At 32.8% G+C, this 13,037-nt stretch overlaps 1 protein-coding gene across 1 annotated transcript; it reads right to left on the reverse strand.

The window, feature by feature from the left end:
* Positions 1-4,590: 4,590 nt before the first annotated feature.
* Positions 4,591-8,421, reverse strand: LOC127847463 (uncharacterized). The gene is made up of 5 exons (XM_052379387.1): positions 8,263-8,421; positions 7,443-7,578; positions 6,995-7,165; positions 5,889-5,979; positions 4,591-4,869 (listed from the first exon to the last, which is right to left on the reverse strand). Exons 2-5 carry the CDS (start codon positions 7,483-7,485, stop codon positions 4,605-4,607), a joined length of 570 nt encoding a protein of 189 aa, XP_052235347.1. The 5' UTR covers positions 7,486-7,578; positions 8,263-8,421; the 3' UTR covers positions 4,591-4,604.
* Positions 8,422-13,037: the final 4,616 nt, after the last annotated feature.

Raw genomic sequence — 13,037 nt, forward strand, 5'->3', positions numbered from 1 at the left:
ATTTGTATTTTTAGTGCAATTTTTCAAAAATATGCGAGTTCTGTCCAGCTGACAGCTCTTGTTTAATATTTTCTGTAACTCTTTAAAGATGATTTTCAACCTTAAATCTGATATGTTTGTGAAAGGGTTTTTTAAAAAGCATGCTCTTTAGTTGTAAACAATCTTATATAAGTCCTTGTTTTATATACCTGCCATATACAAAACCTTATTTTTTGTTGCTGAATGATCAGTATTATAAGCATGCCTGGCTGTAGTTCAGGAATAGGAGTTGAATATATTGTTCATTTGTTAAAATAAATTATGTATATCTTTCACTAATATTTTGTTATATATATATATATATATAGCAGTAGTAAACAATACCAAGCCGATAATGGACTGATGTTAACCCAATATTCAGAATGATATCGGTTAGATAACCCTTTTAGTACTGATGCGATATCGGACCGATGTCCAAAAAATGTCGTACCAATGACGGATAGACGACTAAAATAATAACTGTCCGATAAAGGGCCGATGGATAACCGACAAGATATCAGACCGACTTGAAACCGATAGGCAAAACGATATCGGTTAGATGTTGTTTACGATATCTATCCGATATATACAATACATCGGCCCGATGATGGCCCGATATAGTTTTACAGGCCTGGTTTAGTTGTAGCTATACATTCGAAGTCAATTAAGATTGTATCGTAGGGAATACATGGGACAAAAGTAAGCAAATATACATAACGATCGAAGACACATCTTGCTTCAAATTCACTTCTGGAATCATAAGATTTCATTAATGAAAGCAATTTAATTCAATACAGACTTGGTCCGTATTTTGCTTGTTTTTCAGTTTTGCATTGAAATGTGGGATACACATTTCGCAAGTCTTCCTCGATATGTTTACAAAAATAATACGGTTAAATGTATGCGGTTTAATACAAAGTTTATAAATTCTAACACTAACGAATAAAATTATAACAACAAAGAAACAATATATGCATATACCTGTTTGTACGATTATGTCAAGGAATAACGTTAAGTTAAAGTTAATGAATTTAGAATGATCGGTTTGCAAAAACGACCATGCCTTCGTTTGTTGTTCTTGCCGTAGCGATTCTCATGCACACACCGACAAGATAAATTCCTAAACTAGTAAAAGACCATATTAAAAACACATGTATTATATATTACATTTATTTTGTATGCTTACACTATTATGAAATTTCGCGGCGTCAGCAGACTTGTCGCAAATCTCCGTCTAGAGATATAAGTATGTTCATGACAAGAATGCTCGAAATCTAGAAATCTTTGCTCATGATTCATTCAGGAGGAACCGTTGATGAGGTAAAGTTCTTGACCAGACAAATTTGAAAAATCGATGACTGACGGTGAATGTAACTAATGTAAAATGTAAAACCGATTCCTCTTTTCTCTTTTATTATTATTGCCGCGTGGTAGAAGTATCGCAACATCTATGTAATGCATAAATGCTGTTTTGAATTTGTGATAATTAAAACCAGTATAAGTAAGATCGGCTTATCTTTATATTGCCGAAATCATGTTAAAAAAATAATTGCTAAAATACCTGTGTCGTCTCACAGATTATGTATTGAAACGGGTAGACACAAGACCATTGTAAGAGATCAACGTAAATGTGTTTTATGCAACTTAAATGATATCGAGGATGAATATCACTTTATTCTTAAATGTCCTTACTATGCCGATGTTAGGAATACATTAATATCAAAGTATTATAGATTTCGCCCAAAAATATTCAAGTTTATCCAACTTCTTAACAGGGTTGGCACCAATCGACCGCCCCCGGTTTTAACCGGCGGTTTTTACCGGTTAAAACCGCCCCGGTCAATACTCCCAAAGTGGTCATTACTGGTCAATACTGGTCGATTGAACTTTACCCCCAATTTTGATTAATATTCCATGCTTAATTAAACAATATTGATTATATAAATTCAACAGACATGTTAAAGTCTTAAGCTATTAATACCCACTATTTTATACCTGTTCATGCAAATTGTAGGCCAATCTCTCAAAAAATTTGCAAATTAGTCAAAGTTGGTCAATTGGATTTTTCTGGTCGATTGATTTTTTTTTTCAATACTTATGAATTTAAAATGAATGCTCAGAATTCTGTGCTTGATTCAACTAGAACCTGTCAATTACTGTGTATTAGTTGTTCCTCATGCCCCACTGTCTCCACGGTCTTCTCACAGTCTTCTCACATATACAGGTTAGGGCACCCAAAACTGATAATAGGGCCTTAAATGGCACCTTTTTCAATTTGACACAACCCTTACTTGTCATGTATTATTGCCTGGATTTCTTTAAGTACTTTTTAAACAAAATAGTGAAAAAATATTTTATTTTCCATTGATATAAAAATAAAAAACATAATAAGAAATAATTATTAGAAGAAAGAAATCATTGAAAAGTAGAGTCTAGAGTAGACCCACAATTGGCAAACATTCTTTGTTGGCAAAATCAAGAACTTTGATTGCTTATTCATTTGAAGACCAATTGAACTTTAAAATATGAAAACTCTCTCAATACAGAAAAGAGACAAGTTAGAAGTAACCATTAAAATAATAGCAAGTTATCTCCTTTTGTGTGAGTGAAATGAAATAGCCTACGGGCAGATTTGCTTCATTGTCACTATCAGAGACATAGCACTGCATGCATTATATTACCACTTAAGGCTTAGGGGCCAGATTTATGACCCTAGAAACCACAAGAGTTCTGTTTGTCCATCTGCTAATCAAATAGATCTATCAATAGATCAGTGAAATACGATGCATCATGGTAACTACAATAGTAATACTTTAGTAACAGATGTGATACACTAAGATAAAGATATTGCCTTAGTTCTTTAAAAATTTGTATTTGAGGCCGTTTTCCATAAATAATAAAAAAGTAATTATTTACAGCTTTATTTTTTTTACAATAAATAACTCAAAAAAAGTTTATCAATAACTGAATAATGATTGATTTTATATTATTGCTTAAACTATATCTATAATGCCCTCTGGTGGGGTGCAAAAACTTGGCAAAAGGAGGGCTTGAACGGGAGAAATCGTGTATTAACAAGGCGATTCACATGCCGTTCAAGCCCTGTTATGTGTTTTTCATATCAATAATCTGGTCCACGCGCAGTTACTTCCCTTCTCCAGCCTTCGACGACTTTTCCAAGCATAAATGGGGAACTGAATAAGCACCAGTTTCCTCATGCATGCAGGGATAATGACTTTTGTAATCCATTTTTCAAATTATACCATCTGCACTCTCTTGACAAGAGCTTTATTTTTTTGGAAACGTCAATGAAGTTAAGGTTATTTACTCAACACTTTCAAAAGACTATGCTGTAAATGTGTTTATGTACCTTCAACGTTCCTGCTGTAGATTCCAAAATAATTTCTCATTTCTTACTTTGCGCGGCTGCATTTCAACTTTGCATTAATCCACTGTTAAAACACATTTTAAATCGAAAACTGCCTATCCGAAGGTAAAGCCTCGTCATTTCGGATGATGACCAAGTGAGGCATATATAAAACACAAAAGTGAACTTTATTGAAATAATCGAATTATTTTGTCGATGTCGAATGAACAAAACACATTTTTTTCAATGTTATTTTAATTTATTTTGATATGTGGGATTTGTTTATGCAATAATAGCAAAAATACACATTTTCTCGGACATGATCATCTGCGGGCACTCTCAAAATCCGAACGGATTTTTCGAGCGCCCGCAGATGATCATGCCCTCGAAAACGTGTATTATACCTATATAGAATAGCTTAAATTCTTCCTTTGTCATTTTTAAATGCTACAAATTTCAATCGACCAGTATTGACCAGTAATGACCAGTAAAGACCAGTATTGACAGGTTTTAACCGGGTATTGACCGCCGGTCCGGTCAATACTCAATTGACCGGTCAATATGCCAACCCTGTTTCTTAATAGTTCGAAAAAAAGTGCTAAGAAAACAAGCCATGTTTTGTTTAAAATGCTCTAAAAATGCGAGATAATGCCTTACATATGTAGTAAAGATTATACATCTTTCTCAAAGTCAATAGGCTTAGAATAATGTCATCCTTGTTGCAATAATTTATCAACTTGTTTGCATTATGTGGTTACTAAGTGTTTAGATAGCTAACAAACCAATGCATAAACGCTTGTTAAGCGAGGTACGGACTTGATAATCTACATAACATTCTCGGTTGAATATGCATCCAGTATTGCTTATTTAAAGTCGGCGCTTACCGTTGACTTCAAATACTGCATATATTTAATACAAACCCGATGCGAGAGCTCAAAGCTTACACGGTAATCTGTGCAAAGTTCGTTACCGTAGAGACCACTGATTGCTAAACAATTCTTATGATTATATTGCTGACAGTCTTTGAATTCAGGCCGCTTCTGCAAATGCTTAGAAATTTACTACGACGTTTATCTTATGCATAGATCATACATACTTTGAATGGTATACATAAGTCTGTTTAAATAACTATATTTTTCATGGATTCTTTGTAAAAGACACATGTTTGTTTTCCGTGTTTTTGATTGATTTAGAATACGTTTAAATCATGTTATCTTTTTTAATTTTCATGGGCAACCATGCTATTATAGTATTCGTAATTGCAGTTGTCATTTGTTTTGGGGCTTTCATTATTCTGACACCCTTCTATATTGTAATATCGAAGAGTGGCATCAGCAGCCCCACTTTCTATGTCCAGCACACAATAGTTTGTAGTGTTTTCATTTCTGTCAACCAGGTCCTCATAGCTTTGCTCTGGCATAATTTCAAACGTATGCTTGCCAATATTAGAAGTCGGTTTGGTCTTCGAACAAGGTAATAATTGTCTGAAAAAAACAACGTTATTATATAAGCAATAATTAAATCTTTATTATTATTTTTTATAACAATGAATCGAATAGACAGCGTATTAATTTTCTAAAAAAATAAACTGATTTATAATTGTTTAAATAATAAATTTAAATATTAAATTAATGCAACATATTTGAAATGGCAGTGTACGAAGTATTTTCGGTTAGTATTATCATGTGCTGTATTGTATATTTTGTAAATTTAGGAAAAATCGGACACTTCAGTTCAATGTAAAGAAATTGGTGGAACTTCTTTAAATAAAGGTATCATGCATGTGTGCATTTGTACGCTGCATATGATGGTCAAATTTTCAAAAGACATTTATAAAAAGGCATACAATCTTAATTATTTAATATATATATATATACTAATACATAGTGCCAGTTACGTCGTCTCGCTAGTTTTCAGACTATACTTAGCTGGCACTATGTATTAAAATATATATATATATATATATATATATATATATATATATATATATATATATATATATATATATATATATATATATATATAACTGTATCAGTCATCGAACGCATACTTAGAGAACAGCCAGCCTGACAATAACAGTGCATATCGGGACTTACAATATCAACTTTACGACAATAACAGTGCACATCGGGACTTACGATATCAACTTTACCTCCGATAACAGTTGCAAGTTTTTAGTGTACAATATTTTGGGTAATTCGAGTTGTAATAAGTTAATTTAGAGCTGTTTTAATCTAATCAGGAGTTCGCTTATTCACAAATAACAAGGTAAAACAAGGTAAAACAACCATTAAAATGCTTAAACAATAAATTTTAATGCCAATATTTTACAATTTGGTATACCATTGATAATCTTGTCCGTAAACGTATTTATATTTAATGATTCCGCGTCAAAAAAGTTGTATTAGCCTAAAATATATTTTAATAACTTTTCAAAAAACAGCTATAATCTTTTCAAGTATGTAAAACCGTAACAATCGCAAGGAAGTTAATACACACTTACTTCCTTCTAAGGACAAACACGACCACAAAAGCTGCAACCGCTACTGCGACTGCGACTGAGACTCCTGCTGCTATAAACGTAGTCATGGATCCTTAAATTAAGTTCAATACGAACGTAAGTTGAGTCTTGGTCGTATGAACTGTATGCATTTAATTAAGTGGTTTACTAGACACACACTACGCCGTATATCGATAATTGTGTTTAATTCGGTATGTTCAATTACATTAGAAAATGACAAACAAACCACAAGTTTATGTATGACATGATTGACGCGAAAACCAATTACCCCACAAAATATAAGTTTATTTATATACAATATAAGTTTATTTATATACCACGTTAGAAGCCTCTTGGATTAAAGCGTCCGATTTATTGGAAATGGTGACGAAGATGCTGTTTATTGTTTATTTTTTGGTGGTGTTGCTGTTTTGAGTGATGATGTTTGCCTTCATGTTAGGTTGTTTACTTGTGTAAAATGCTTTTTGCACTTGTTTGACTTCCAGAAATTTTTCGCTTCCTTAATTCCATAGAAAAGCAGCATTCGGAGTATGGTGGAATATTTATTACAATTATATTATAGCCAACGACGTTTTTCATTCGAACATTTACATTTAAGTTAAAGGGTAAACGCAATTTCGATATACTTGAACAAATATGCTGACAGTTGATAATATATTTTTTAAATATAACAATAAGCAAAAAAAATATTTGAAATTTCAGCCTTATATGCCACGAAATAAATTGAACGTTCATAGTGTTGTGTTTATTTAAAACATCGTACTAGCAGACGGTTGTTATAAAAATGATCTTGGGGACATCAGTATACATGTATGCTTTTAAGCAAAATATAAGATATATTTTTTTATTTATTTTTAAAAAATGGAAATAGTCAAATACACGCAATAAGCAACCCACAATTAGGTACAACTTTAAAAGCTTTATTCCCAAATATTGATTTTATCAACAGTATAAAAGTAATAGTCAGACTTCAATGTTGTGTAATGTAATATATACAGAGTTTGCATAGTATATATTCCATGTATTAGTATATATGTTATGCGATAAAAGACATATAGACATATTGTATAAGATGTTAAGAATCTCACCTTCATGTTCACATGTCGCTTTTTCCCATGATTTGGTAGAAAGGCAAGTAATTTCGTTTTTGCCGACGAATCCCGGGTCACAGTAAACATCAGCGAATGAACCGTATGTTATATTGATTCCCTTTCGTAACGCTGTAATTCCGTTTGCAATCGTTGGCGGTGGTCCGCATGCTGTGACAAAACGTAAGGGATGCATTAATCATATGATAATAAACAGAACAATCCGATGATTTGAGTTGGCTATTTGTTAAATTGTTCAAAATTTATTCCGAAAGAGATTCTCGTTAAGACCAGCCTAGGATTTTGTATATCCACATGTAGTAGTTGAAATAACACACGAACTCAAACTAAAAATTATTTGCCTATAGTTGTAAATTTAGCATTAATAATAAATATCAATATAAACAACATAATTAATGTAATGTGAGTATAATTATTATCGGGTTACCCCAATTGGTATAGACGCCAATCCTCCATTCACCTCCACACATCTTGCTTGGATCTCCAAGACAAGTATGATTACATTCCGATTCCGGCTTTTGCGATCCTTCAAGCGTATTACCACAGAAGCATTGTGTCTTGTACTAAATCAACACAATAGTAAAGATAGATATGAACGCTATTGGAAGACTTGCAAAGCGATAATGTGTATTTAGTGATCAGTGTATTTACCGGCTTTTTTCAAACTGTGCGTACACAATCCATTCATGGAACGTTTCACGAATATTCTTATCTTTATTATATAACTAGTATGTGTTTAATTTTACTATTTTGTTATTATATATGTGTACACTTATTTATTTCCCCATGCGAAATATGATTGCATTATACTAATAATTATCTACAAGGTCATGTCATTCATAATAATATCGAACTATTTAAAACACGAAATGCTGATGAATTAATCAAATCGTGCTCGCAATCATTAACAAATGAGTACATCTGATCTGACAACTCATTATACGTGTCTTGTTCTGAGAAAACTGGTCATAATGCATGTGCGTAAAGTGTCATCCCAGATTAGCCTGTGCAGTCCGCACAGGCTAATCAGGGACGACACTTTCCGCTTAAACTTGATTTTTGGTAAAACGGGAATTCCTTCAAACTAAAAATACCATAAAATTAGAAAGTGTCGTCCCTGATTAGCCTGTGCGGACTGGGATGACACTTTACGCACATGCATTATGACCAGTTTTCTCAGAACAAGACACATATGTTAACAACGTTGTTCATGAAAGTTATAAAACGTTATTATTAAAGTAATTTACCTGTTTTCAAACTGGCTTCTGTCAGGGTTAAGTAGGTACTATCAAAAGCGTTCTAAAGTATTACCGGATGTTTAAAATAACTCCGATTAAAAAGTATGTCGCATTATAACATGACCTACGCTCCAGGAGAGAAATAACGTAATGCTCAATTTTGTTTATTACATGGGTGTTATTACACTTGTTATATAACTTTGAAATGACGTCATTTTTGTGACGAAATGACGTCATTATTCCAGCGAATTTTTTCAGTTAAACTCTTTTACAATGTGAATAAAAAGGTGAAAAGAGCATAAAATACAGAGAAAATGTGTTGGTCATGTTATAAATAGAATCTTAAATACGTGGTCATTTTGTATTGAATTTATTAAACTCGTCATCTAAATAAAGATAAAAACTCGGCAAGCCTCGTTTTTATCTTTATTTAGATGACTCGTTTAATAAATTCAATACAAAACGACCACTCATGCAAGATCCTATAGCTATATACGGTATAAGGTTTGGCAATTCTTGAACGTGTACATGTGAAGCGTAAACGTAATGATAGCGCTTAGACTACTTTAATAAAACGGTCGAATTAAATACCTTCGACGAGTAGACTGGCCGAATTCTACAACAAATACAAAAAATATCAAACCTAACCTCCACGCCAGCATATCTGTAGCTACTGCAACGACGTGCACAATCCGCTGGTGTGTTTGTTGGTGAGTCCGGCAGACGCGTCGGGAGTACACGTTTGGTACTATCCTCATAACACCCCTGATAAACAATACCTGCACAAGAGTAAAAATGCTTATTTTTGCGCGGCAAAAATTCACTTCTGTTGCAGAAAGTCCGTTCCGAATAGGAGTAAATATGTATGTATTTTACTAAGAATACTATATCTGTATTATTGACAATTGTGTCTGCGTAACACACACTCAGTAGACATTGTTACACTTGAACTACCTTTGCTAATGTGACTACTCATATATCAACATCGAAAGAAAACAGCAATAAATTACTGATGTTCTTTTCTACTAGTCGCAATGCAGAAACAATTTTTAGTCAAGTTGATTTTCTTCAATAAGTCTCGTTGGTAACCGAATACGGCGAATGTTAAACGCTATGAGCACAATAAGTAAGATCCAGCAAATAACCAAGAACCCGTCTTACAATTTGAAGTTTCATTTCCAAATTGGCATGTGTTCGTATCGGAGTATAGAATACTGAATGATACACTTGTGCGAGAACTTACGCATATTAGATTCAGTAAAGAATAGCAATATTAATTTACACTTGAAGCAAAACAGCCACGAGTTCGTTGATTAACTTATTGATTTTGATTAAACGATGGGTATGTCGAGAATTACGTAATAAGAACTTCATTGCAATATCCCTCACGGTTAATATGGTATACACCTTGCGGATAATACTCTGTTCTATAAATATTACTTGTTTTTAAATGGCATTTCTGAACATTGCCCCGAGTTCTCGAATATGATTTAGTTTATTCTAGCATTCATGATTAGCCAAAGCTCGTTTCATTACATTCCAAGTAAGTGTGCTACATCTTTATTGTAATTATACTTCAAATGAAAATGCCATGTAGAATAAACAAAACTAACACTGTTATCACTTTTTAAAACAGTGAAATATAGCATTTAACCTCAGAAACAATGTTCACTCTTTTTCTGAGAAATGCCGTCGTTTTTGAAGTAATGATTCCATTCATCCAGTAAAATGCTCCAGTTTAACTGTTATCAAAATGTAAATAAACGATGGAACATATTTGATTTAAAAGAAAATATATTTACCTACGGCTGATTATCAGTTTTAATGTACTCATTATACCAGCAAATACAAACGCTCATTCGTGACCTCGTCACTGTTAAAATATAGATTTCGTAAATCATTCGTCAATTAAATTGACAATATGCCGACACAAGCATAAGCCATTTGTAAATTGCACATCAATTGTAGTGAACATATAATAACAATCACAAAATATATCAATTAACATCATGAGTCTACCAGTGTCGGTTATGTCACGTGTAGATATTCAAAACAATAATATTTTTTTATCGACAAAGAGATCCTAATGAATCAACAAATTCATCATTTTCTAAAACTACGCTACATTGTTCACACTTTATTCTGCTCCATACTTATGAAAATATGTATTACCGTTCACTGTTGCGGTAGCCAGCAAACAAAAACACATACATTTGTTAAGCAACATTATTTTCCTTTCATTACTGTAATACAGATGATAACGCATTGAACGAAGACGTTCGCTCAGTCCAAACTGAGTAGTAACACGGTCAATGACGCATGAATAATAGAAAAGTTTTGCTTGCAGCAAAAATTGTGATAAATGTTTAAACACTGTATTTAAGCATGTGTCAGCTGTGTCAAGTCGTCCAGGTTTAACAACAACGATTACGAATAAGCGAGGCCGGAAAAAACATTTTGCCATATATAAAGCAGTCAACTAAATGTCATAAAATTATAAAGCAAATTAATTACAAAGGGATTATTATGGAGAGTATATCATGTAATATTCCACGAGCCATTTTTTGTATTTCGCTAATTTATATTTATACATAGTTACACATGTATTAACATGTTTGATGTTCTTATGTCTCGACTGTTTCTCTGCTGGCTATTTATCTATTGGTTCAATGAGTCTCGTTATTTTATAATTGTTTCTAAAAACATATGCTTGTAAACTAGCATACGTTTTATAATATAAAATGTTAAAGAAAACATGAATACGCAACAATTCATTCAAACATCTAAACGAGAGAGTGACACACCGAAACTATGAACTATGACTTTTTTAGACAGTTATCAGACAGAGTGCAAATATCCTTAAGCACGTAAAGTACACTTAATGGGGTTCGGATGTCCTCACCTACCATGTCCCTTAATATTCTTAGATATATTGCATATAACAGTCAAAATTATCGCTGTGAGTGTTGTGATAGAGGCCAATTGCTGTATTAAATGTGTACAATAATATTATTCGAATATGTTTCATACAGCTTGTATATTTTACAAAAGCTCAGGTGAACTTTAAGAAACTAAGAACATAAACTCATATTTCTGTCGTATTAAGCACGTAACAGATGTGGTACTTTGCTAGCGTAAAAAATAGTGTTATACGAATATTTGATGTAATGTCCAGGTTCAAAACTAGCAAGACATATAACACATACATAATGTATACCAAATTTATCTGAATATAATAACCATTATTTATAAAATATCTGTGTAATTTCCCACATTCACATTTAATCCCACATAAGGCATTTATCAAAGTGTGTAGAAGTATAAGAAGTATATATAGAATATTATGCTAGTGTAATTGTGTACTTGAATTTATCCGACTAGTTGAAGAAAGGTTTACATGGAAATACTCGAAAGTATAATATATCAAGTTCAAGGATAATGAAAGAGAAACGAATGACAACGGCAATTCCGAATACTATACTAACTAGATTTCTTAAGAAAATGTTAAGAAGAACTGCTTAAATGAAAATAAATTAAAAGCAGTTATGAAGCACGTGAACCAACCATATTCTTCGTATAATACATATTCATGGGAGATTAGGATCGAACTAGTATTCGTTTTAAATCATGTGATGAGTGTGTCAAGCGTTGTATCAGCTGTTGCTTCCCACATATTTACAATAACACATTTATGCTACGATGTTCAAGTTAATGTTACTTTAAAAAAATAACTTGCCGAACTATTTCATTATCATTTTTTTTGTAAATATACATTAATTTGTGAAATGAATATGGCAAAATCAACTGGCCAAACTGCTTCTAAATACAATTTGGTAGAATTGGTATGTTAAGTCCATTGACCAGACAAGGTAAAACACCACAACTGAATGTTTATATGGTCAAATGTACAGTCCACTCTCGTTATCTCGATATCGGATATCTCGATATTCTCGATATGTCGAAGTAAGCTCAATGTCCCAACTTTTTTCCTTCTTTATCTATATAAATAAACATCGCATATGTCGATTTTCGTTATGTCGAATAATTCGATATCTCAATATAAAATTTTGTCCCGAGTCCCGATTTTACATGTATTTACTGTGCTTTATCTCGAAGTGCGAATAAATGTTCCAGTGTCAGCAAAAGGTGAGAATTTTTTTCTTTGATACTTCACCATCCCGCTTCGCCCGGCTGCTCCCGATACTGTGCGGTAGGAAATTGCTCCGTTAACTGCATCAATAATCACACGTGTGTAATGCCGTTCGCCATTAAAACTTAAGTAAGGCATGTCACCTAAACTGTCACTTAAACATCAATTAACTGCAATTAAATACACATTTAGTTGTTAAAAAAGGTAAATTTTCGTCTCATGTTTCTTTGAAAACGCCTAATCGGATATCTCGAACTCTCGTTATCTGGATATTTTTTCTTGTTCCCGCCGACTTCGAGATAACGAGAGTGGACTGTATATAAGTTTTTTTTAATGAATGCGAATACGTTAGCAAGGTATTGCACGTTTCAGATACGAAACTGTATTGTGTTATGTAATCACGTTGTGGACTATGTGTGAGTACGATATACATGTCAAAACATCTTAATGTATCGTGTATGTATCTCCCCGTACAACATCAGTTGTTCCGACGGGGGCAGTTTAAATCGTGAAACAATATTATGTTTACATATTTAAATTAACTAATGTTCACATACATATTGATAAAATGAAAACATTTATATCGGCTTATAAATACAGTTAATAACACATGAGTTCAATATATGCGCATGGC

The sequence above is a fragment of the Dreissena polymorpha genome, chromosome 10 (genome assembly GCF_020536995.1).
Source record: "Dreissena polymorpha isolate Duluth1 chromosome 10, UMN_Dpol_1.0, whole genome shotgun sequence".
Classification (NCBI taxonomy): domain Eukaryota; kingdom Metazoa; phylum Mollusca; class Bivalvia; order Myida; family Dreissenidae; genus Dreissena; species Dreissena polymorpha.